The sequence below is a fragment of the Coenobita brevimanus genome, chromosome 75, assembly GCF_032717465.1.
Source record: "Coenobita brevimanus isolate Jiangsu-jjx chromosome 75, ASM3271746v2, whole genome shotgun sequence".
NCBI lineage: Eukaryota > Metazoa > Arthropoda > Malacostraca > Decapoda > Coenobitidae > Coenobita > Coenobita brevimanus.
In genome coordinates, this window is record NC_137028.1 from 18,608,643 (window position 1) to 18,636,033 (window position 27,391).

The 27,391-nt window shown below is 42.0% G+C and overlaps 1 protein-coding gene across 1 annotated transcript; it reads left to right on the forward strand.

The window, feature by feature from the left end:
- On the forward strand, positions 1–27,391 carry APC10 (anaphase-promoting complex subunit 10). The gene is made up of 4 exons (XM_080278788.1): positions 1–96; positions 18,267–18,405; positions 22,021–22,183; positions 26,875–27,391. Exons 2-4 carry the CDS (start codon positions 18,279–18,281, stop codon positions 27,158–27,160), a joined length of 576 nt encoding a protein of 191 aa, XP_080134914.1. The 5' UTR covers positions 1–96; positions 18,267–18,278; the 3' UTR covers positions 27,161–27,391.

Genomic DNA, 27,391 nt, shown 5'->3' on the forward strand with positions numbered 1-27,391 from the left:
AGCAAAAACTTGATCAATTTAGCATCAGTAAAACATAAGGCACAGAGACGCAGTGTTAACAGTGTCTCTTTATGCTTACAAGAAAAGGGAGAGTGGGTAATTATTCTGTCCAAATGCTGACTTCTAACTTCTATCTATCTATCTATAGCCCGACGCCCTAATCCCGCAAAGGGTGGCCGCAGACAAATCCCCTCCAAGTCGCTCTGTCACCCACCATTTGACTACCCTCCCCCCAACTCACCCCCCCCCTCATATACCTCTCTACTCCATCCCTCCACCTCATCCTCAGTCTACCCCTCCCTCTCCCTCCCTCCACCTCACCTACATACATCCTCTTAGTCAGTCTTTCACTCTCCATCCTCTCCACATGTCCAAACCACCTCAATGTATTTCTCCTAATCTTCTCAACCACATCAGCATCCACCCCACAACGTTCCTTCACTTTTTCATTCGTCAACCTGTCCCTCCACGTCACTCCACATGCTCCTCTTCAAGTAACTCATTGCCACTGCTCTCACTCTTGACTTGTTCCTCTCTTGCAAGGTCCATGCCTCACTTCCATACATCAGGGTAGGGATCACAATACTATCATGCAGTGACTTCTTAACTTCCATACACACCTCCCTATTTCTCATCACTGCTTTCAGTGTACCAACAACCTTCCTTCCCTGCTGTACCCTTTCACGTACTTCATCCCCCAAAGTTCCATCCTTACTCATCACACTACCCAAGTACTTGAATGCACTCACATTCTCCATATCCTCACCATCCAACCTCACTGCACACTCTGTGACTTCATTCCTCTCAAACACCATAACTTTACCGTACTTTTGTTTACATTAACTTTCAGATTCCTGCTCCTACACACTGTCCCAAATTCATTCACCAAACCTTGCAACTCCCATTCATCTTCACTCAACAATACTGTATCATCAGCAAACAGCAACACCTGAATCTTCCAAATCTCACCCTCATTCATTAGAGCCACCCCCTCATCCACTGCCCTACCTTGCACCTCCTTTACAACCCCATCCATGTATATATTAAACAGCCATGGAGACATCAAACAACCCTGTTTCAGTCCCACATTGAGATCAAAGAACTAACTCAGCTCACCATCCACTCACACTGTAGCCCTAGCTCCCTCGTACATACTCTTCATAGCACTCAACAATTTCCCCTCCACTCCATATAATCTTAATACCTTCCACATACCTTGCCTGTCTATTCTGTCATAAGCTTTCTCCAAGTTCATGAAGGCAGCATACACTTTCCTTTGCTTCTCTAGATACTTCTCCACTAAACATCTTAGAACATATATCTGATCTACACACCCTTTTCCCTTCCTAAATCCCCCTTGTTCTTCTCCAACTAGCTCCTCTGTCATATGCCTAACCCTATCAGTGAGTATTCTACCATGTACCGGGTATTTTACCAGTCACACTAAGAAGGCAAATACCCCTGTGGTTACCACATACTTCTCTCTCCCCTTTTCCTTTGTATAAAGGAACAATTATACCTGATTTCCAGTCCTCTGGAACCCTTCCCTCTTCCCAAGCCAATCTACACAGCTTCCATATCCATTCCACAACAATCTCACCCCCATATCTAAGCATTTCACCACACACTCCATCAATTCCTGGGGCCTTTCCCAACTTAATCTTCTTCATCGCTTCCACTACTTCCGCCCTACTGATCTCTTCCTCCCTCCTCTCATCTCTTCTTCTCCCAGCCATTCCCCAACCACTTATACTCGCACTGCTCTCACTCTCTACATTCAACAAATCCTCAAAGTGCTCCTTCTATCTCCTCAATTTCTCCCTCTTCTCCACCAACAATCTATTATTCCTATCTTTCACTCCCCTACTATTTCCCCTTTCACACTGCCTTACTTTCTTTACCTCCTTCCAAAACAATTTCTTACTCTCCCTCCATTTCACACTCAGATTCCTCCCAAACTCTTCATCCACTTTCTTCTTACTCTCCTTCACCAGTCTCTTAACCTCCCTTCTCCTGCTCACATATACCTCTCTCTTCTGTCTTTCATCTTCTCCCCTTCCTCTACTCGTTAACCATTCACTATATGCCTTCTTCTTTTGTTCCACAGCTCGTTTCACCTTATCATTCCACCATGCTGTCCCTTGCACACCCTTGCATCTCCTCCTCACTCCACAAACCGCCTCACATGCTGTGCCTATCTCTTCCATGAATATCTTACATACGTCTTCCACCCTTTCCATCTGCTCTAGTTCATACCTTCCCAATCTTTCTTCCACTATGCTCTTATACTCTGTCATTTTCTCGCTATCTTGCAATTTCTCCACTCTTCTCGCAGGAGCTGCTTCCTCCTGCCTTCCCCTTCGTCTCCTCAACCACTTTCTTTGCAGCTCTACCTTGGCCATCACTAAGTGATGGTCCGAGACTCCATTCCCCCACCCTCTCCACACTCTAACTTAATTTTAAAAAATCATGCTGACTGTCTATCTGCCTGTCTGTAGTGCGATGCGATGCGATGGTGTTCAGAAGCTTTGCCTTTATAACGGCACTTCTTCACTGGTAAATTGTATATACAGAGTTTCTTGTTTTCAATATTCTTCAGAACCGAATATCAGTTCAATACCCGTGTGTATTTGTATCTTTATTTTCCAAAAGTCATGTAGAGTTTTCTTTACTTCTTTAATATTTTCCCAGTTGAATAGAATTTCACCAATTAATTCTTGTTTATTTTCTTTGTATGATTGTTGTAGTTCCCTTATAAGTGATCTCTTTTGAGTACAATTTGCACAATCCAATATGAAATGTTCTAGGTTTTCTGGATCAGTATCACTAAATGGGCATTTAGTTTCTCGGTGTGTCTGTTCTTATCGTTTGAGTTCAATTACAGTAGTTTGTTCAGCATGTAAATAATGTAACTGATTTTTTTGTGTTGTCGTATATGCTTTCTTCTTGCCCCAGAATTTTCTTCCATTTTCTGTAAATATTTAAGCTTTGTTTTTCCTCCATTTTCGATTTCCAACATATTTTGTCTCACTTATATATCCTGTTTACCAGTTCTTTATTCATTATCTTAAGTTTGTTAAAATTTATGTTCAGCTCTCTCATATACATTTTGCATTCTTTCATCCATTTACTTTTGGGATTTTCCTTGTTGATTTCAATTATTTCTTTGACTACCAGGGAAGGAAATTTATTGACCAAAGATGGAGATATTAAAAATAGATGGAAAGAGCATTTTGAGACAGTTCTTAATTGACCAATACCACCAGAAGAGGATATACCGTCTGCTCAGGAAGATTTAAATATAGAAACAGGAGAGTTGAGGCTTGCAGAAGTGGAGAAAGCAGTAAAACAGTTAAAGAATAATAAGGCACCAGGGGAGGATGGTTTATTTCCGGAAATGTTTAAAGTGGAGGGGGATAGATTAATAATGATCTTGACCAAGCTATTCAATAAGATATGGGTGACGGGGTTACTACCATCAGTTTGGAAGAATGGTGTAATTGTTAAAGTCCGAAGAAGGGAGACCTGAGTGAATGTGGTAATTGGAGGGGAATCTCTTTGTCACCGATAGCTTTGAAAGTTTTCAGTAGAGTGTTGTTAAATAGGTTGGAGCCGGTGGTTGAGGGTATTCTGAGGGATGAACAGGCTGGTTTTAGAAAGGGACGTGGTTGCAGTGATCAGATCTTTATAGTTAGGCATTTGATGCAGCAAGTTAATGAAATGAGAGTACCGTTAAGTCTTTGTTTTGTTGATTTTGAAAAGGCTTTTGATAGTGTTTCGAGAGAGTCTATGGGGAAGATCATGAGACATTATGGAATACCAGAGGAGTTTGTGAGGGTCATTATGAACATGCATGAGGACACATTTTGTAAAGTGATGGTTGATGGTTGTCTGAGTGATTCGTTTGAAGTCAAGTCCGGAGTAATTCAAGGTGGTGTTCTATCGCCTTTACTATTTATATTGGTCATTGATTACATTATGAAACGTGTTGGAACAGAAACCGGTGCAGGTATACTTTGGGGAGAGAACAGGAAACTTTTGGATTTAGATTATGCAGATGATATAGTTTTGATTTGTGATGGGCCAGAAGAGATGCAGAGAGTGTTGGACTGTTTGGTGAGTGAAGGTCGCAAGGTGGGTTTGGTTATTAATTGTGGAAAAACTGAAATAATCAATATGAATATGGAAAATGCGCAGGAATGTGTAATTGGAGGTATGGTTGTAAAGCAAGTTGATAGGTTTAAATATTTAGGTACTTATTTAGCCAAGGATGGTTCTTTGAACTTTGAATTCGAGGAAAGGTTAAAGAAGGCTAATCAGGCAATGGGAATGCTTAAAAATATTTGGAATAATAACAATTTCTCTGTGCATACAAAAATCAAACTTTATAAGGTAATGGTTAGGAGTATCTTAATTTATGGACACGAGTCTTGGTACAGCACAGTGACTATGGAAAATAAATTCTTGGTGTTTGAAAATAAAGCACTTAGAAGAATATTAGGAGTTAAGTGGTGGGAAAGGATACCAAATAGTAGAATTAGAGAAATAACGGGAGTGCAGCCGATCGATGAATATGTTAGATTCGCACGATGGAAGTGGCTAGGACATGTGTATAGGAGACAGGGAATAGTACGAGGTACACCAGGGTGGGTGGCACCTGGTAGGAGAGGTAGAGGAAGGCCAAAAGAGACGTGGGTGAGGACAATGAGACGGGAAGCTGGAGATGAGTGTTGGGGAGATCTTGAGGAGTTAGCACAAGATAGGATGTGGTGGTGTGAGTTCATCGAGGCCCTATGCATCCCCGAGGGTGCCACAGGAAATGATTGATTGATTGAAATGATTTGTATTCCCTTTGATGATTCCTTGGATATACTGTAATTCACTCCTCATTATCTTTGACTTCATTAATGATGTACCTACCTCTCCTCTAATGGTGTAGCTGAAAGCAATAATTTAAATTTTGGAGGATGTACGTTATGAGACATGAACAAATCTTGGAGAGCTCCCATTCACTGATGTTGGCAAGTTCATAATACGGAATATGTTTCATCATGGTATAATGGGTATATGTTAATGAACTGGGTGATTAGATCTTTATTTACAAAAATAAAAATAACATCCAGGGACTTTATAAAGGTGTAAAGGGTAAACATACACTTTACTTTTAGCAGTAGAAACACTTTACCAAATCAGTTCTTCCTGATAGTCTGTTATATTTTTCTTATTATTTTTGGTGACAAATGTTTTGTGTTAAATCTGTTTCCCTGTTGTTTTTAGTTGTTCCTCTGTGACAACTCTTGTTTGATTTGTCAGCCTAATGGCAGAAGGGACTGTCCTAAACCGGTCAATTTTCGGAAAACTACATATCTCCATCCAGGAAATCTGACACAGCCACATTGTAGGCCATGTTATTCTGAATCTGTTCCACTAAACATTTGTTTTCAGAAAGGTGTATTAAACGTAAAAATCCTAGCGTATATAATATTACCTTGGATCTCCCCTCACTTTCAAACTTTCTAGTTAGTGTTTCTCCGTCACAGCACCTCGCAGGTGTGATGTCATGCATTACAGCGCATGCTTGGACATCACAGCCAATGAAATTAAAATCAGCCAAAAGGTGGACCAATCAAATCATTGATAGTGTTAGATTTTCAAACTTCAAACATCCCTTACTTTAGTCAGTTTCACAATGGCATCCTCTTATACTGAGTGTGCTGTGAGTGAATACGAGGCCATCGCTTGTTTTTTGTTAAGAATAATCAGGAAACTGTGAATTTCCTATGCAGTCACGGTGTTTTGCCTTCCTCCTCGAAGTGTGGAAGTGACCTGCATTATAGACAGACCTTCATTGGTGGTACTGTAAGAATTTTAAGAGTTACGCAAATTCAAAAGAGCGGAGGCATATGGGTTTAGAGGATTGAGGCTAACCCTTTTGCGTCATTCTCCTCCTCAGACATTTAAGGTAAGGTTAGGTTGGGTTTGGTTAATGTTAGGTTTGGTTAGGTTAGATTAATAATATGGGGGGGTCTGGGGGAGCAAAGCCCCCCGGTTAGGGTATACGATTCAACCCATGTCCTTGATTTTGAAACCAAAAATATTTTTTCTGGTCAGTTTTAGTGTGATTTGAATGAATTTTACTTTCATTTTTTTTGGATTTCACTTGTTTTGGAGACAGGCTTGGGTAGGCCTATCTCCACAACGAGTGATTTTCAACAAAAGTGAAGGCCAAATTCATTCGAATCACACTAAAATTGACCAGAAAAAATATTTTTGGTTTCAAATGGAGAAATGTAGTTTTCCGAAAATTGACCACTAAACCTAACCTAACCTTGCTTAACCTAACCTAAGCTCCAGTAGGGAAACTGGGAAATAAAATCCACCTTTGAGTATGCTGAATGAGTTTCTTCCATTACGGTGGAAACAAACAACCACAGGTATGGTATAACCCTTTAGATACAACAGTCCGTGGGGATGGCAGACCCAGGTAGTCTAAATGTAGCCAAAAAATTAAAATGTTCAAACGAACTTGTGAATTGCAAGTGGATCAGAGGGCATCTATATCTGTGAAAAACTGTTGACCAGACCAATATTTTGTGCTGTAAAATGCTGTTTTTTGTTAAAAATATGTAAAGAAAACCATTTTGACTCGAGTCAAACATCATATCTAAAGGGTTGAGGAATGTGATGATAATAATGGGGGAAATTTTTTTGGCAGGAAAAGGTAATTTACCCCACTGAAAAAAGAGAAACAGAAAAGAAACTTGAGGAATCTGAATAGAATTGGTAAGGTCTTTCTGCTGCTGCAGGTAAGGCGTACATTTACTGCTGTAAAGAAATGCGTGGTTGAGATTAGGAGAAATACACTGAGATGGTTTGGACATGTGGAGAGAATGGAGAATGAAGGACTGACTAAGAGGGTGTATGTAGGTGAGGTGGAGGGAAGGAGAGGGAGGGGTAGACTGAGGATGAGGTGAAGGGATGGAGTTGAGAGGTATATGAGGGAGGGGGGAGTGAATTAGGGGGAGGGTAGTCAAATGGTGGGTGACAGAGCGACTTGGAGGCGTTTTGTCTGCGGCCACCCTCTGAAGGATTAGGGCGTCAGGCTATAGATAGATAGATAGAATGAAGAAATGCGTCTCAGAGTATGGAGAAAATCCATCAACAGACACAAGTAACACTAGGATAAGTGAGGTTGCAAAGTGCCTGCTTAACATATCAAGATGGTGCTTGTCTGTCAGCAATGCCACTGGGAGTGTAAATAAAGGCCAAATTTATAAGATATTAGATTGGATGAAGGATGGATGGATGGATGGAATACATTTCAACACACACACACATATATATATATATATATATAGGTAGGTAGGTGGGGGCACCCACCATCCACTCACTCAGTGTAGTGCTGCTCTCGGGTGTCTGCCCTGTCCTCTCCTCCATCTTTTCCTTCCATTCTTTTCTCTTCCTTCTGCCTACGGGTGACCTTACACTCCCTCTTCTGTCTTTCATTCCTTCATTCTTTCTTCTCCCTTCTACCTGTGGGTGACTCTACACTGAGTGACAAGCCAAATGGTTTCCTGTACACCAGGAAACCATTTACTTCGCTGGGTGGTAGGCCTAACCATATAACCAAATTTTGGCGCCTGGTGGTTTAGTGGGTAATTATTGTGCTCCAGTTGGATTGAACCAGTGAAGATGTATATCCAAGGGGTGATTGGGGTTTATTGCTCATGTAATGCCACTCAGGGATGAGTGAGGCTGGTCACTCTCATCTTAAATGTCAGGACCAACTGCTAGCTCCGGGCTTCTACGCTCCTCATGGGGCAATGTAGGATTGGATGATGGCTGGATGCTGTATATATATATATATATATATATATATATATATATATATTTTTAATGTTTAAACTTGAAAACACTCAGAAACACTTCAAAGAAGTACAAGAAAGACTTAAGAAATGGAAAATAAGGTACTCATTTATCTCTATAACAGCTACCATACTATGGACTTACTGTATATATAACATTAAGATTCTCTGGAAATAACTAGTATGATACCATGGTCTGGACCAACAATTCGAATGTTGCATTCACGATAAAGTTATAGAGGCTTGGCTTGATTAATGAAATTCTAGCTTTAATACCTTAAAAATATTGCAAAAAATGTCGTTTCCCTGACTTGGGAGGTTGACGGATGCTACACCTTGCCCATGGGTGACCCAAGACTATGCAGGGCTGGGACGTCCATCTTCCCTGAGCCAGAGACATGCTCTAGCTGCATACCCAGTGTAATCTCTCAAGACCTTCAAAATCCCTGTCAGAGATAACCAGAAAGCTAAAATAATAAGTACATTAACCTTTCTGTGGCCGTAAGTCCGGAATTTTATGTGCCCCTGGCCAACGCCGGGCCATTTTCTGAAGTTTAGAAAACTGATTTTTTTTTCCTTGCCAGATTGAGGAGGAAGTTCAGATGCACCTAACAGTGCAAATCCCAGCTTCCTAGACCCATTCTATGGCTTGGAATGGAGCGCTTAAGTTGTAGAAATATTGGCAATGGATATTCACCACAGTGAATGGGGCTAGCTGTTTGTTGGGACAACCTTCATGCGGTCAAAATACGATAAAATCAGCATATCACGCGGTTGCCTTGCAAGGTACCATTTTCCATAGCCTATGCCTGTTCACTTACATTACAAACAGAATCTGCAATGATTACCACTCTATCTACGGCAAAAAGATTGTAATAAGCATATAAGGAAATACATGAGGGCTGGCATCTGAGAAATAAATACAGAGCAAAATAATTACTCACCTCAGGTGCATGATGCAATGACAGGAGTCAGTGCAGGCGAACTTTTACCCATCTCTGCCTTCCTCTAGCAGGTCAAAAGTCAATAGAAATAAGTCATCGTCTGGGAAACACAGTCTTTGTACAAAAGTCACTTACAAAACATAATCTACTTTACACACTACCACTATCTTACACTTCTGTATCTTACTTCATAACACTACACTAAGTAATATACACTATATACACTGCACTCGTCCACACAGTCAGCATTTAGCAATGGAATGATACTCAGGGAAGCAGAGGGGGCAGAGAGGCACCTGGCACGAGTGGCACTGCCAGGTGGTCAACTTGCGCTGCTGTGGCTGCCTTTCCATGGTGGCGCAGACATGGTAGCTCACTGGTGCACTCCTCCTGCCTCTAGTCAGACTTTGGCTTTCAGATGGTGGCAGTAACTTTTCCAGGTAGTGCTGTGCAGCCCAGTCTTTCGCAGCAAGCCTGTCAGGTGCATCCTGCACAGCACTTGTATGCCCCCGTGGCACTGATGACTGCGGATCATATTTCTGTAGAAGTTCATACACCAAGTTGCTTATGAACTTACACATTGTGATCGTCTTTCCAGATTTTAGGCAATAATAGTGATCTGCATTCAGCACACACACGTCCACCAAATGGAAAAAGTTTCTTATACCACTTGACAGAATGACAAATGCACTCCACACTACCAATCTGCATGTCACTTTTATCAACCAAGTGCATGTTTCGATTGTAGCCCATGACTGCATTTGGCTTACAAATACTCTCGCCTGTCGCATGGTCTCGTTTCCTGGAGTTGACGAACACCTGTGTGCACAGTTGATAGAATGTGCACATCATGCTTGTCTCGCCAGTGCGGGGCAAGAAGATCCGTGCTACACTACAACACAACTGTGCCTCTTTCCTGAACATCACCAAACTTTGGCATGCTTGGTCTGTTGTTTCGCACGGTGCCACAGGAACAAATACCACGTGAAAGCAGGTGCATTGCTAATTCAGGAGAGGTATACCAATTATCTGTGTAGAGGATGTGCCCTCTACCCACAAAATTCTCCATCATTCGCTTCACTACTGCACCAGAAATCCGAAGATGATTGTTATGTGGAATATCGGTCGTTGCACCTGTGTAGAAAATCATATTAAGGACAACACCCATATGACAGTCACACAGTACAAAGATCTTTATGCCAAAACGATGCCATTTTGATGGGATGTACTGCCTGAACAAGATACGGCCACGGAACAACATCAGCGACTTGTCGATCACGAGCTTTTGAAACACCCCAAAAAAGCATTGGAATTTGCCTTTGAGGTTTTCTGAAACCATCCTGATCTTACGCAGACTGTCTGTTGGGTCCGAGGTTGTGTTGTCGCTGGAATGAAGGAACCTGACGATGTTCTGGTAAGTGTTCATGCCATGTACTTTCTGAATACATCGACCTGTGTCAACACATCAGTGGTCCAGTAGTCAACAAGCACGTTTTTCACTAAGGGCATCAACATCGTCAATGCCATAAACACATACATGGTGGGCACCGTCACATCAGTCCAGTGTCGTGTCCTATAGGTCTCCTCACGTGCAAGGTCAGCTGTCGTTTGTGCAAAAAATTGGTTCGTCTAATCGCAAATGTGCGTCATGAGGTGCAGGTCAAACAAATGCAAGAAAATAGCTTAATATCAAGCTCGTCTCCAGCAGTCCAGTCGTGTCCCTGATTCCGGAGTTTGTCTCGTCAAAGTCAAACATCCTGGGTCGAAAAGATATCGTCTCTTTCCACCTGTAGGCGGCACGTGAAGGGAAGAGTTGCACTGTTCTCTGCTGCCTCCCATGCTGCGAATCAGTCTTGTGCTCCTACTGTGCTCGCCGCTGCACAAACTTGACCCCTGGTTCCAAGGAGGAGGTACCCGGGGCATGGTGTGGTGGTGAGGGGGCATGGGAGGTGCTGGGCAGTGGTGAGGGGGCACAGAAAGTGCTGGGCAGTGGTATGGGGCCATGAGAGGTGATGCGAGGTGGTGATGGGGCATGAGAGGTGCTTGGCGGTGGTGAGGTAGAGGCGGTGCACGGTGATGCAGTGGTGCCCATGATGGTGGTGGGTGGTGAGGTGAGGGGAGGTGGTGGTGGGTGGAAGCGTAGCACGGGCAGTGGTGTGGGGTGGTGAAGTGGCCCATGAAGTGGTAGGAAGTGGTGAGGTGGCATGAGAGGTTATGTGGGGTGATGAGGTGGTGCGTGCGGTGGTGTGATGTGGTGGCGAGATGGTGGAGATGGTGTGGAGTTAGTGCATCTGCACTCCAGCCTTCCCTTCCTCTCCCTCCTCTCCCTCAGTGAAGAGCCGCTTCACCATTGTCCGTCTCCTCTTCTGCGGTGGTGGAGCTGTACGTCGAGGTGGTGGTGGCTTCTCCTCACTTTCTGAGGAGATGTTGCTGTTGTCCCCCTCGGTAGTAGGAAAGTGATGCCACTCATCACCACTCTCGTCACTACTCCTCACTACACTCTCCACCTCCAGGTCAGACCCAATTCGGTCCTCTTCATTCTCCCCCCCACGGGGAAACAGCTCCAACCTGATCTCGGGGCTGGTGAGCAGCCTACGGGGCCGGAGAGGGCGGCGCTGGGCGGGGGTAGGGGCAGGGAGAGAGCTGGAACTCGGATGTCCACTCATCACGGAAGTGCGCGGTGTGCTGACGTGTGAAGTGTATGGGAGTGTAGGGTAGGTCAGTCTGAAGACATTCAGAACGTTAAACTTCCCAAAATTTTTCACTGTTTTTTATAGGCAGCGCTCAAACGACACCTGCAGCCATTTATCGGCTAAACGTCACACAACGCTGGTGGCCATGGAGTGCTTCAATACTGTACTTTAAAAGGATATGACAGCTGGATGCAGAAGGTGAGAAGTGTGATTGTCGGGTGTAGAGTTGCAAGAGGCAGACCGAAAGAGACCAGAGGTGAGGTCATAGAGTGTGGCCTCAGGGATAAGGAACTGAACAGGGAGGCTGCCGGAGATTAAGTGAGCAGCATGGAGATCTGCCATTAGATGACCGAGGCCGACACATACAAGCACGTTGGAGCTTTTATAAATGATATGATACATACCATGGAAGATTATCCACAGTAGACATGATTGAAATACATTATACAGTATTAAACAATACATGAACACTATGCAGTTTCAGCAGCCACTTACATCCTTGAAATACCTCTGTAAAACCACAGACACAAGAGGGGACAGTCTCAAGTTCAACCCTAAAACTTCAGGGACTACAAAATGGAAAGAATAATTTCTGCTGAAGACAATGAAAGTGTGGAACACTGCTGGAAGTTGTTAGTTACATCTTTTAATTTCTTCAAAAATAAACTGAAAAAGCACCAGCAAAATCTAGACATACTGTAAAATTTTAAAGCAAACTTATGACACACACACACACACACACACACACATTCAAAAGTGGAAGTGTATAAATTACTATGTAAGGAAAGCCTCAGGACCAAATGGAATCTCTGTTTGGGTGCTGAAAGAATGCAGAGAACAACTGGCGGATAAGATTCACGATTTAATTGTGTGTTCTCTGGAAGAAGGGAAAGTGCCTCGGGAATGGAAGAGGGCCAATGTGGTACCAATTTATAAGGGAGGAAACAAGGAAGAACCCCTAAATTATAAGGCAGTGTCCCTGACCAGTGTAGTCGCAAAATTGTGCGAAAGAATCCTGAAAGACAGATGGATAAAATATCTGGAGGAAATGAACATCTCGGCTGAGAGCCAGTTTGGATTCAGAAGTGGAAGGTCGTGTGTTTCCAACTTGCTGAGCTTTTACTCAAGAGAAGTTGACGTGCTACAGCAAAGAAACAGCTGGGTGAATTGTGTGTATTTAGATTTGGAGAATGCCTTTGACAAGGTACCCCACAAGCAACTAATGTGAAAATTGGAACACATAGGAGGACTGAAGGGAAACCTGTTGGAGTGGACAAGAGACTTCTTGAGAGACAGACAAATGAGGACAGTAATAAAGGACAAGATGTACAGATGGAGGGATATAACAAGTGGAGTCCCACAAGGCTCGGTGTTGGCACCAATAATGTTCCTGATTTACGTAAATGATATAGTAGATGGAATGAACAGTTACGCAAGTCTGTTTGCTGATGATCCAAAGATCTTGAGGAGAGTAAAACTCAAGGAAGACTGTAAAATGCTACAGGAAGAACTGAATAGGATCCACGATTGGAGTCAGATGTAGGAAATGAAACTCGACCCCAAAAAATGCAAAGTATTGGAAATGGGTAAAAGTACCAAGAGGTCATCACTGAATTATATGATGGGTAATGAACCAATCAAAAAAGTGAGAGAAGAGAAGGATTTGGGAGTGCTGGTCCAGGATAGCTTGTCACCTGAAAAACCTATTAACAAGACAATTAGAGAGACATATAAACTCTTGGCTAACATAAGAGTAGCATTTCATTACATGGATGAGGAGATGATGAAAAAATTGATAGTGGCCATGATCCGCCCCAGGTTAGAATATGCAGCAGTAGTGTGGTCCCCACACTAAAAGAAAACTATAAACAAGATTGAGAGAATACAAAGAACAGCAACCAAGTCTGGCAGATCTGTCATACAGTGAGAGGCTGGAAAAGCTGGATTTGCCTTCCTTAGAGGAAAGGAGATAGAGGGGCAACATGATTGTAGTGTTCAGGACCATGATGGGAGTAGATAAAATTGACAAAGATGATCTGTTTGTATGGGATAAGAGAGTAACAAGAGGACACGGAATGAAATTGAAGAAGCCAAGCTGCTTGAAGGATATCAAGAAATATAGCTTTCCTTATAGAAGTATAGACTTATGGAATAGTCTGGACAAAGAGATCGTCCAGTCTAAAAACTTAAACGAGTTTAAAGCTAAATTTGACCTACTGAGAAACAGCGACGGAAACCCACAAGCATAGCACATTTCGTGTATATCACAATTAGGTATATTAGGTAAATACATAGATATTTGGAACAGCTTAGACAAAGAGGTGATGCAGGAGAAAAACATTCATGTGTGTAAATGTAGACCAGATAAATGTGGTTATGGAGACAGGACAACACGAGCATTGCTCAATTCCTGTATACTACAAATAGGTAAATACACACACACACACACACACACACACACACACACACACACACACACACACACACACACACACACACACACACACAGAAAAGGGATAAAGGTAAAAAGCAAAATGATGATTTCTACCAAGAACTGGTTGAAGTAGAGACCCACAATAGACTGGTTGAACGTGTAAACAAACTAGAAATGGCTTTCAAAAATTAAATTGATGAAATAAAGAAGCAGATGCACTTGCAAAAGGAAGAAATAGAAAAACTAGGAAGGGAGGCCAATAAGAAAGACACAACCATCAGTGAACTAACCGTGGAACTGAGTACACTTAGGAAGAAAATTAGTGAAATGGCAAGTACAGTAGTCAATCACGAGAGTGTTATGGAAGAGTTCAAAAATGACACAGAGACAATTAGGCAAGTTAGCAGTCTTATTGACCAGAGCAGTGATATTGAGGAGAAGATAACACAAGTAAATGAAGCTGTGCAAAGCTACAAAAATGATGTAGAAACCACGTATGCAGAAATGGTGAAAGTAAAGAAAGACTTAGAAACAAGGGTGGAGGAAAAAAGCATTAAAAAGGAGGTGAAAAGAATAATCCAAAACAATCCAAAGTTAGTCAGAGATTCAGTAGAGATAAACAAATCAACAGTAATCACTGGTATAGAAGAGGATGAAGTTAAAAACAAGATCACAAGAGACAAAAAGGAGATGGCAAATGTAATGAGCTTACTGAAAGAAGTATCAGAGGAAATCTGTAGTAAAGACATAGAGGAACACAAAAGGTTAGGGAAATATGAGAAAAGCAAGACAAGACCTCTAAAAGTGACTTTCCAGAGTGTAAACACTGTGGAAGAGATACTAAAAAATGCAAAGAATCTTAAGGAAAAAGAGGAGTTCAAAAATGTATGGATAAAAAGATGCCTAACACAAGAGGAACTGGAATTACTGAAAGAGAAAAGGGAGGAAGCAAAAACAAAAAATGAGGGAAGATCAGAAGAGGACAAGAAGAAATTTTTTTACAAAGTACAGTAATAGGATTGCAGGTACGAAAGTGGTACACAAACAGGATGGAAGAAAAAGGAGGAAGGTAGTAGAACCATGTCATGACAAGTATATAAATAAGATGATAAAGCTGATGTACTCAAATGTGGATGGAATGGTATCTAAATTATTAGAGATGAATGATTATGTCAGAGAAAATGAACCACAAATAATATGCCTAACTGAAACAAAATTAATACCAAGGATATCAAATGACATACTAAACTTAGAGGAATTCAATATATGGAGAAGAGACAGATATTTAAAAAAAGGAGGAGGAATTATAATATTAACTAAGAAAAATCTAAAAGTCAAGGAAATTAAAGTAGATATACCATCACAAGTAGAACTGATTGCAGTAGAGATCGACACATCTGAAGGTAAAGTAATTGTAGCCAATTTGTACATGCCACCCAGATCAAACACATGGGAAAGAGACGAATATGAGGACCTGGCAGAGAGTACAATTCAGAGTGTAAGATCATTGCTACATAAAATGGAAGAGAAATCGGAAAGAATTATACTAACTGGGGACTTCAATACAAATATAAATTGGAATACTCTAGATATAAATAGCCAAGAAAGCTGTTGGGACCAAAAGCTCCTGGATCTCGTACAAGAGTTTTTCTTAACGCAACATGTGAGGGAAACCACCAGAAAAAGAGGACTTGATGTACCTTCAGTGCTAGATCTAATATTTACAAGGCAAGAAAATGATATTGACAGTTTAATATATCACCCTCCACTCGGCAAAAGCGATCATCCAGTACTAAATTATAACTTCAGGATAGCATATGACATAGTAAACAGCAATGATAGTTACAAAAAGAGCCTAAACTATAAAAAGGGAAATTATCAAGACCTAAAGAAGTATTTCTTAGAAGTTGATTGGGAAAATGAGCTTAGAGGACATGATTTAAATGCTGTATATAAAAAATTTTGTGAATATTATGAAATAGGAGTCCAGAAGTACATCCCACAGCACAAAGAAGCAGATAAGAAAATACAGAAATGGTTCAATACAGAATGTAAAAAATCAAAAGAAAGAAGAGATTTGTTGCGGAATAGATACAGGAGACACAATAGTGAAAGGGCGTACAATAATTACAAACAGGCAAGAAACGACTATACAAGAATAAGGAGGGAAGCCCAAAAACAGTTTGAGGAGGATATAATAAATAAAAGTAGTGATCAACCAAAGCTGTTTTACAGCTATATCAGAAGCAAAACTAAAGTAAAAGATATAATACAATCCATTATGGACGAGGGAATCACTTATGCGCAAGAGAAAGATATATGTGAAGCACTAAATAAGAATTTCCAATTAGTTTATACAGAAGAAAAAAATTTTGAGAGGGACTATGTGGAACACGCATGTCCGCACATACTACCAGATATACAAATAGCAGAAAAAATAATACAGGAGGAGTTAAGTAGATTAGACAGAGGAAAAGCAAGTGGTCCTGATGAAATTTCATGTTGGGTATTACGAGAATGTGCAAAGGAGTTATGTAAACCATTATTTTTAATTTTCAAGAAATCCTTGAGTCAAGGTAAACTACCTGATATTTGGAAAAAAGCAAATATTGTCCCCTTATTCAAGAAAGGAAATAGACAAAATCCACTCAACTACCGACCAGTATCACTGACCAGTGTTGTAAGCAAGGTATTAGAAAAACTTATAAGAAAAGCTTGGGTAAATCATCTAGAAGAACACAGTATGATAACAGAAAGACAGTTTGGTTTCAGAAAAGGAAAATCATGTGTTACTAATCTGTTGAGCTACTATGACAGAGTAACAAACACAATACAGGAAAGGGAAGGATGGGTGGACAGTATCTATTTAGATCTCAAGAAAGCTTTTGACACAGTACCACACCAAAGACTTTTATGGAAACTGTACCATCAAGGAGGAATTCGAGGCAAACTGTTTTGTTAGATGCAAGACTTTCTCATAAAAAGAGAAATGAGGACAGTACTAAGAGGAAACTACTCATCATGGAAAGAAGTGACTAGTGGAGTACCACAGGGTTCAGTGCTGGCACCAATCATGTTTTTAGTGTATATAAATGATATAAACAGTAACACTGGAAATGAGAGCTATCTAAATATGTTTGCAGATGATGCAAAAATACAAAGGAGAATTACTAACACAGACTCTTGTAAAGAGCTACAAGAAGAATTAAATAAACTTCATGAATGGAGTAGTACATGGCAAATGGAATTCAATGTGGACAAGTGTCATGTAATCAAGTTTGGTAAAAGTGGAAAAAGACCTGATTGGGATTATAAGTTAGGAAATAAAACCCTATACACATCAGAAAGAGAAAAAGACCTAGGTGTGATTATCAATAACAGACTATCTCCGGCTGACCACATCAGCGAGAAGGTATGGAACATGTATACACTGCTTGCAAATATGAGAATAGCATTCACATACATAAATGAAGACATGCTAAGAAGGATAATAACATCATTCATTAGACCAACCCTGGAATATGCATCAGTAGTCTGGAGTCCTCATCTCAAAAAGCACATAGACAAGATTGAAAAAGTTCAAAGGGCTGCTACAAGATGGATACCAAGCTTAAGGGACCTAAGCTACGAAGAAAGACTAAATAAACTGAATCTACCAACACTACAGGAGAGAAGGAAAAGAGGGTACATGATAATGCTATATAAATGCATATCAGGAAAGGAGAAAATAGACATAAATGATTACTTAACATATGGAGAAGCATCAGCAAGTGGACACTGCAAAAAACTGCATAAGAAGAGAGGTGATAAAGACGTAAGGAAATTCAGTTTCCCAAACAGAGCAATTGATCAATGGAATGCACTACCGAATGAAATAATGTGTGCCAAAACAATTCACAAATTTAAGGATATGTACGATAAATATGGTTTAAGACACGGGACAGTACGAGCTTGACTCATTCCTGTAAAGATACAATTAGGTAAGAACAATTAGGTAAGAACACACACACACACACACACACACACACACACACACACACACATACACACACACACACACACACACACACACACACACACACACACACACACACACACACACACACACACACACACACACACACACACATATGAAAAGGGAGGGAGAGAAAATGTTTAATATTTGTTTTAGCTTCTTTCTAAAGCCCAGGATAAAGCAGAGGAATGATGTGGTAGTGAATATGTAAATCACATAAACACATCAGTTTCATGTGGTGAAACTGAAGCAAACATTGAGAAATATGAGTAAAATGTTTGTTAATGTACTTTTAATTTTATATTTTGTTTACAGATTACGTGGGCCATGATGTCTCTGAACAATTCTGTGCGAGCATCAGGTGTAGAACCAGACCCTGCCCGAGAGGAGAGATCTGGCAGAGTGAGGGAAGTAGGGAGCCAAGCAGTTTGGTCACTCTCATCCTGCAAACCTGGTATGTTGTCTAGTACTCATTCAAAATAACATTTTTTTTCATTTCTTCATGTATTGTAACTGAAAAGGAAGAAGGGTTCTTCATTCTTCAAAAGTTGGCTGGCATACATACTTCTTTATTCCCAAATTCATGGAAAGGAGCCAATATCCACCCAGTTCCGAAGAAAGGAAGTCCTCTGACCCCTCTGATTACAGACCAATAGCTGTCACATCTTCTCTTGGTAAGGTATTTGAAACTTTCATTAACCCCTAATGCGCGGCCATGGACAGCCGACCCCCCCCGGGTGGTGGGGTTGTATCGCGGTCTGAGTACCTGTAGGAAAATATTAGCCAAAAATCAGAGATTAACCCTAGAACATTATACTTGGTATGGCAGATAGTACTTACATTCAGCTTTCTCCAGAGACAGGTGTTGAGCCTTCATGGACTACCCAAGGACTTGTGGAGACTTGCAAAGTTGGGTAATCAAATCTTCACTTTCACACCTCCAGCAACCCGGTTTCCCCTCTACCACAGCCTCATTCTGTCACAGTAAACTTTATACTACAACGTACAGGTAGTTTGGAATCCGTATTTGTACAATAAGCACTGAAAATAAGGCTAAAATCAATGGAGCGTACGGCCGACATGCAGCGTGGCGGCGGTCTTCCCGTAACTCAACAAACATTTCCATTTTCACAGCTAAAAACATGTATACTACATTATTTTCAATCATATTACTTCCCAAAAGATCACCGCGGCGCGTTTTTATTCTGCCTTACGCCCGTCACTTTATTCTCGTTCCTGTCGGCTGCTTGCACTGACTCGGAAGAGCTAGAACTCGCCATAATGTCACTTTGAAAGCCTACGGTAAACTGACGCTAAACAGGGGCAAACCGTGCGAAAAAAAGCTAGTGTTACAACTGGGGAAACAAGCGTTTCCTGTTAGTATAAACTGCTTGTGAGAGGAGAGCGCAGATTTACAGTTCTGAGCAGTCAGAGCACTGCCATGTATCACAGCCAGGCTGGCCAGGCCGTGGTGGTGGGGGGAGGGGGGAAAAAACGCGATACTTGGCAACAACGGAGGTCAGTAGTACAAAGGTAAAATATGCTAATTGTAGCTAAAGGGTGGTGGTACTGATAGACAATACCAGCTGGAACATCCTTGCCCGCGTTTATTCAAAATTAACTTGAATAAAAAAACGCGACGCTCCGCCGTTATGTCCTTTTTGGCGAGCGTTGCAAACGCAACGTTTAAGGGGTTAATAAACATATTATTAAACATCTTGAATCCAACAACTTAATTAATGATAGACAATATGGTTTTTGCTAAAAAAGATCCACCATTGACATACTCAGTCTCCTAACTCATACCATTCGTCAATCAATTGCTCTACATGGAGAAACTCATGCAGTAGCTCTTAATATTTCTAAAGCTTTCGACAGAGTATGGCACCGTTCCCTGCTGTCCAAACTCCCTTGCTATGGACTAACGTCTTTTGTTCTTGTGATTTCTTCATATCTTAGTGACAGGAAAGTAAGAGTAAAAGTAGATGATGTATATCCCAATTTCCACTCAATTAATGCCGGCATGCCGCAGGGGTCAGTTCTGGCGCCAACCCTATTCCTGGTTCATATTAATGATCTCTTATCTGTCACCCACAGTCCCATCCACCCATATGCAGATGACAACACTACATAGTTCATTCACACTCAGACAACCATTTACAAAGTCTAATATCTCTTCCTCTCAACTCAGTACAGCCATCTCCATAAATCAAGACCTATCTACAGTCAGTGAATGGGGACAAAACAACCTTGTCTTTTTTAATGCTAGTAAAACTAAATATATACAATTTACTAATAGACAGATATTGCCAGATTCGTACATTACCTTCAGTGCTACTAATATTCCCATCTCCAAAAGTATTGAAATTCTCGGTGTCTTACTTAACAATGCCCTCAGCTGGACCTCTCATGTTAGGTCACTTGCTAAAACTGCCTCAAAGAAACTTAGATTATTGTACAGAGTCCATAACTTCTTCTCTGATGAGCAGTTAGCTATAATTTATAAGAGTCATGTGTGCTCTCAGCTTGAATATTGCTCACCTTTGTGGAATGGATGTGGAGAGGTTGCTTTAAAACAACTTGACAAAATTCAGAACAAAGCTGTTAGAATTATTAACAACCCTGCCATTACAAATAAACTACCTCCCCTGCAAATAAGAAGGAATGTTGCCTCCCTTTCATTATTTTACAGATATTTTTTTGGCAAATGCTTGGACAAAGTTGTGTCCTTGGTGCCACCTCTCCATGCCTTCCCTCTTGCTACACGGGCATCTAGTAGCGTTCATGACTGGAATGTCACTCAGCCATATTGCAGAACTTCTACCTATCAGAATTCTTTCATTCCCCAAATTGCATCTCTCTGGAACTCGCTTCCCCAGAGTTGTTTCCCTCCAAATTTCAACCCACAGCTGTTCAAGTCTAACTGTTACAGATATTTTATGAATGGAGGACACCAGTAATCTGGTGTATGGATTTTTTTTATAAATTCATTTGTTTTTCCTACCTCCGTTCTGTTATTAAAAAAAAAAAAAAAAATCAGTGTACTGTACTATGACTGTGGCAGTTGTAATAAATCAGTCAACTGCAGAGGCAAAGCACATAATCAAGGAGGTATTGAACTTAAAATAGTTCTTGCATCTCCCATTAAGGCAGTGGAGGATTGTGTCTGAGGTGCCTCCACAGCCTGTCTGTTGATTCAAACTTGGTTTTGTCTAGCAGGTTTAGTTTTATGTAGTTCTGTCTGTGTGTCTGTCATCTAGTCTTTTATTGCCACATCAGGGGCATAGGGTTCTGGACCTAGGCTATGTATTTAATTCAGATATTTAAGGTGAGAGTGACCAGTTGCTTGCTCCTGAATGACATAATGTGAGCAATAAACCCTTTTCATCCCTCAGATGTAAACCCTTGTGAGCCATATCCGTTTGGGGTGCCTTAATCCACTATACCTCCACCACCAACCATCCTTTTGGTTTTATGGGTACCACGTAGCATGGTAAATGGTTTCCTGGACTACACGAAACCATTTGACTTATCATTCAGTGTTAAGTCACCTGATGGTAGCACTGAATCAAGTGAGTTGATGGTGGATGCCTCCACTTATATCTCATTAAGCTACAGAAAGTAATAATCTCATTAAACAGTAATAGAATATTAACAATGTACCACTCAGGATACCTTATTCCATGTATCAGTTATTGTAAGTGCTGCAGAGGGACAACACACTTTGGCCCAGTATAACCATAGCAGGCAGCAGTGCTAGACAAACATGCTACTGTACCTGGTTACACAGGTGTCCCTCAACTCTCTCCTCATCCCTGGAAAGAAGGATGGTGGATTGCAGAAAGGTCAGAGTCAGCAGAAAGGTCAGTTCACATCCAGGTGAGCCTGGGGCCACTGCAGCAACTGCTGTAAAGGCTCACAGTCTACTGTACTGTACTGTACAGTACAGTAGTTAACAGATTATAGAAGAGGACCGTTATGAACTATACCGGTAGTGCTATGACTGTCCCATTTACAGTATGTCTAATTTATTATAGTTACGTATTTTGTGTATAATCATGCACATCAGGTTTTGGAGTAGAGCAGTTGCGTGATGATTGCCTGGACACATACTGGCAGTCTGATGGTCCACAGCCACACTTAGTCAACATACAGTTTCGACGCAAGACGACTATACAAGATGTTTGGATATATGCAGATTACAAAGCAGATGAGAGCTACACTCCTAGTAGGTATGATACCACTACCATTGATGTGTTGTACTTAAATCAATGTTCATTATGTGAATATGAATACTAACCTAATCAGGTTTCTGAGCTGGGCAGATCATGTCTGTGCTAGAGTCAGCCGCTCTTGTGCTGGCCTACAACTTCATGCTTCTATGTTATTCTTTTATCGCTCTGTGTAAATACACTTTTCATAACTGAATGTTGGTTTTGGTGCCACTTTAAAGCTGAATAGTTGTATTTTATCATAGTATGTTTAAAAAAGGAAATTCTTCCATCATCCAACCCTACATTGCCCCATGAGGAGCATAGGAGCCCAGGGCTAGGCAAGTTGGTCCTGACATTTAAGATGAGAGTGACCAGCCTCACTCATCCCTGAGTGGCATTACATGAGCAATGAACCCCAACCATCCCTTGGATATAAACCTTCACTGTCTCATTAAAAACAAAGAAAATAAAAAGTCAAAATGACAAGTTGAAGTTTAGCAAAAAAAAAAAAAAAAAAAAAAAAAAAAAATAATAAAGATATACTGTATAAATCTCATGCAAAACTACAATAAATTACCTTTACAGTAATACTTAGATTATGGTTATTTCAGCATTTTATTGCACTGTAAAGCAAAAAGAAAAACATGCACAATTTTTAAAAGTCTCGGCTGCTTATTTGCTTTGCAATCTTTTTTTCTGATCGGTCAATGTAAATACACTTTGTTATGCAGCATATTCTGTGTTCCGACTTCTCGGGTCCAGTTACGGTGCAACTCTGGGTCCTTAATTCCTGACCGGGTCATCTTTAGGAAGGGAGGGAAAACACAAATACCACAGGCAGACAAATACAATAGTATTTGTACAGAACAATTACAGTACACACACACAGCGTTCTATGCTCAGAGTCGAAGTTACACAGTGCTTTACACTGATATTTATCTCAATCACTCATCTATCTAGTTCAGCATCTTTGTCTCACATCTGGGCTATTTCTCTCACCATATCACAAGCAATATGTCACCAATATAGGTAGTACATTAACACAGACAGATGGACATATAACACAACCCAGTATACCCGTAGGGACTATTCTTAAGCCTAGGTGCTCGCGGGACATAAACGAGTCCTAGCTAATATGTCATCTCCGTGTGATATATACGGAAGTCCCTAGCTAACTTAGCTTCTGTACACGTGTCACACAGGCCGAGAATATACCATAGGTCACACTGGGGGCATGGAGGGGAGAGGGGCTTAATGAGGATAGGGAGGGTTACTCTCTGGGGAGTTGGACCAGGGGTTGGGAGGAGAAGGGGAGGGGGGGGGATATAGCCTGAGATCTTGCTGTGTTATGTGAATGGTGCGGGCTTGTCTGTCACTGTCCGAGAGAGGGGGGGGGGGTCTCAACCCGGGACTGGGGCTATACACTCTGCGCGTGATTCACAGGGGCTCGATTCATCGACGGGGGGGGATAGTATATTCGGGGGGGGGGGGAGAACATGCTGCGTATGGGGATAGGAACACAGGATAACGGATTGTTGATAGTTCACTGAATCAGAGGGGGAGGGCCATGACACTGGGGAGGTATATGATCACGAAACCTGTCACTCACGGTTCTGGCAGAGAGGAGGCCACGGCCCTTGGGGGAGAAGGCCTATGCAGGGAGCTCCAAGTGGCGGCCGGGCATGGGAGGCAGGCCATCCAGGGAGCTGTACAGGACAGTGGGGCCCGTGGAGTTGCCACTAGTCCGGGAGTAATGGGGCGGTGTCTGAGGCAGCTTCCTCGCCGTGTCAGCCCTACAGGATGCTGGGCTCTTGGGACTGGGCCCAAAGAGGGCCAGAAGTCGGGCAGTGTGCCGTCAGCCCTTGGTTGTCCTCGGGGTCTGGGGGAGGGCCTGGTGGAGTCCCGGCCCAAGTGTCAGCCGGGAGGATGCTGCTGCCGAGGTAGGACAGCCTATATTCCGGTCCAGGATGGCCGTCAGGAGAGAACTGCGGCCGCCTGCACCGGGAGAGACCCTTGGGTCTCGGCGAGCGTCTGGGGAGGCCCGCTGGTTCTGGGGACTGCGGCCTCTGCTACAGGGGGAGGCCAACAGGGGAGAGCTGCGGCCTCTGGTCCTGGCGGAGCCCGTCAGCGTCTAGGGTGACCCAGGCTGCAGGGACCGGACTCCGGGCCTTGAGGGTGTCTCGTCTCGTCTGGACTCAGGAGGGGAACCTGTAGGGGAAGAAGCTCCAGCCCTCCAAGGAGAGAGCTGGAAAGAGTGGCACCTCGCGCTAACACCAGGACGTTGGGGTGAGCCGGAGGTGACTCCTTCCATGAGGCAGCCCCGTCGGGCACTGCCTGTGCTCCTACATGGAACAGGGGTACGAGGGCACTCCAGGCACTCCTGTCGTAGGGCTAGGGCCTCCTGCCCTGGAGATGTCGGGAGGAAGAGGTCGGATGTACACTCTCGGCTAGTGTCGGAGCTCCAACGGAGCGTGCCCTCCCTTCGTCGGGTTGGGGTTACCTGTCCCAGGGACGTCAGGAGGAAGAGGCCGGACGTACACTCTCGGCTAACACCACAGCTCCGACGGAGCGTGCCCTCCTTCCGTCTGGGAAGGTCCTGTGCCTGTAACGTCAGGAGAAAGAGACCGGATGTACTCTCTGGGCTTCCGCCGCAGCTCCGACGGAGCGTGCCCTCCTTCGGTCTAGGCAGGGGAACAGCAACCCTAGAGGCTCCTCCTGAGTCCTCCCTAAAATAAGGAGCCGATCCAGAAGACTCGGCGTCCGAGGGTGTGCCTGGGAACTTGCCACTGCAAGTCCCACCCCGATTCTGTCGAGCACTTCCTTTGGTGGAGAGTAGTGTACTTTTTTTGTACACTACTGGGTGGTTTGGCTGCACAGAAGAGGGGCGCCGGGTCGCAAGGGAGATGTGTCGTTGCTGCCTGGACACCTGCCCAGGTAAGTCAGCCCCTCTGTTGTCTCCTTCTGGGGTGGGTGTCACCCCCTCACTCTCTCCTCCTGGGGTGGTGGTGTCGGGCTCATCCTGCCGCGCTGGTATTTCACACTTTTTATGATACGATGCTGATTGTGGTGTTATTTTGAAGCTGAATAGGTGTACTTTATTGTAGTATGTTCAAAAAAGGAAAACAAAGAAAATAAAAAGTCAAAGTGACGAGTTGAAGTTAGGCAGAACCCCAAATTTTATTCCTTGCTGTAGAAAAATGTTCTGTAAAAAAACCTGATGAAGGTGTATAAGCCTGGTTTAAAACATGCAAAATTACAATAAATTACCTTTACAATGATATATAGATTATGGTTCTTTCTTCATTTTGTTGCGTGGTAAAGTGAAAGGAAAAACATGCACAATTTTTTATGAGTCGGCAGCATATTCGCTTCTTGATCTTTTTCTTTGACCGGTCAGAGTAAGTACACTTTTTATGATAGTATGCTGGTTGTGGTGTTATTTTGAAACTGAATAGTTGTAATTTATTGTAGTATTTTCAAGAAATGAAAACAAAGATAATAAAAAGTCAGAATGACGAGTTGAAGTTAGGCAAAAACCAAAAATTTTATACCTTCCCATAGAAAATATTCAGCAAGAAAAAAGATTTATAAATCAGGTTTAAACCATGCAAAACAATAAAACTACTGCCTGGCACGAACAGAGTAAGCATTCCGCGACATCATGCTCGAGTCTTCTGGTTATGATACGTAAACACGATTTATGGTAAATATTTTACCAAGGTATCTTAAAATGATGCATAAACGAGTCATTGGAATCTCTGAGGTTGGATATGAAATTACTCTAAAACGTCATCGGAATCTCAAAGAGTTAACACTTATCATATTTTGTACCTATTATCATCATCATCATCATCCTGATCTAAAGGAGGGGGTACAGTATGGTCCAGAGGCAAAGACAGAGAAACCATGGTAGGGGACAAACTGTCAAAGGTATGCCCAGTGAAGAGGGCAGACACTTATTCATTCACCAGTCAGATCCCTAGAATCCTGGCTTTAAAACAACAACAACTTTGCAGGCCCAACCACCTGCACATAATTTGTAGATACATGGGCATCTCAGAGCACCCCTGTTTGTCAGTCACTCCCAAGGGTTTTTCACATGCAAGATACTTCACTTCCATATACACTACCAAAGCTTCATATAGTCCTATGTCTAGTATTTCGTACTTGTTTTGTTATTTTTCTATACAGATGCACCCTTACACTACCCGCCAGATAGCACAAGTTAAAAATTAGACAAAGGGGTGAAATACTTACAGGTCTCCTCCTCAAAATTACTTAAATGTGTTTTTGAAAAACTGATTGTTGGGCATTTGACAAAGTGAATATATTACAACATGGAGTCAGTGGAAATGTTTTTGTGATGAAAAATGGAATATTGCTGTAAAGAATGTATATACTGGTATATGTTATTAATTAATGTAAAAGCAAAGTGATATGTGAGGGCTGCTGGTGACCTGTCCTTTGTTGGTGTCATAGGTGAACTACTGGACTTAGGAAATTGCTTCTTAACATATACCCACATACACCTTCTTTCGCCCATTCAACTACATTTTACCATTTCTACATATACAGTAGCAACTATTTGTATTAAATGCACTATAGATGTTTATTTTTTATCTGTAAACTGTTACTGGCATGGCTTTTGTGCCACTACAGATAACATGCTTTATAATTTCATTGCTGAATTGTATTATTATTACAAACAGAATCTCCATCCGGTGTGGGACCCATTTTAACGACCTGCAGGAGATTGAAGTGGTGGACCTACATGAACCTACTGGGTGGCTCCTGATGCCTTTGAAGGACATCCATGACCGACCCATTCGCACATACATGGTCCAGATTGCAGTGCTCAGTAACCACCAGAATGGTCGTGACACACACATGCGACAGATCAAAATACATTCCCCTGTGGAGGATAAAGCAGTGGCTGTGGTGACAGCAGGAGCCTTCACCTCGCTAGCTTGCAAGCGGTACAGCTGCATTAGATGAGTCACTCCTGTCTCAGGTGGCATTTTTAGTTATAGTATTGTTTAACCACATTCACTTGAAGAACAGATGCAGATGCTGAACTCCCATGCATTGAGTCAGTGTGTAAAATATCAGTCATTACTATATAAAATAATACCCAGAGATGCCAAAAATAAGGATGAAAAAAAAGTACAGCTGTATACCATGTATATACAGGAAGTAATTATGTACTGAATATAATTTTCTTTAATA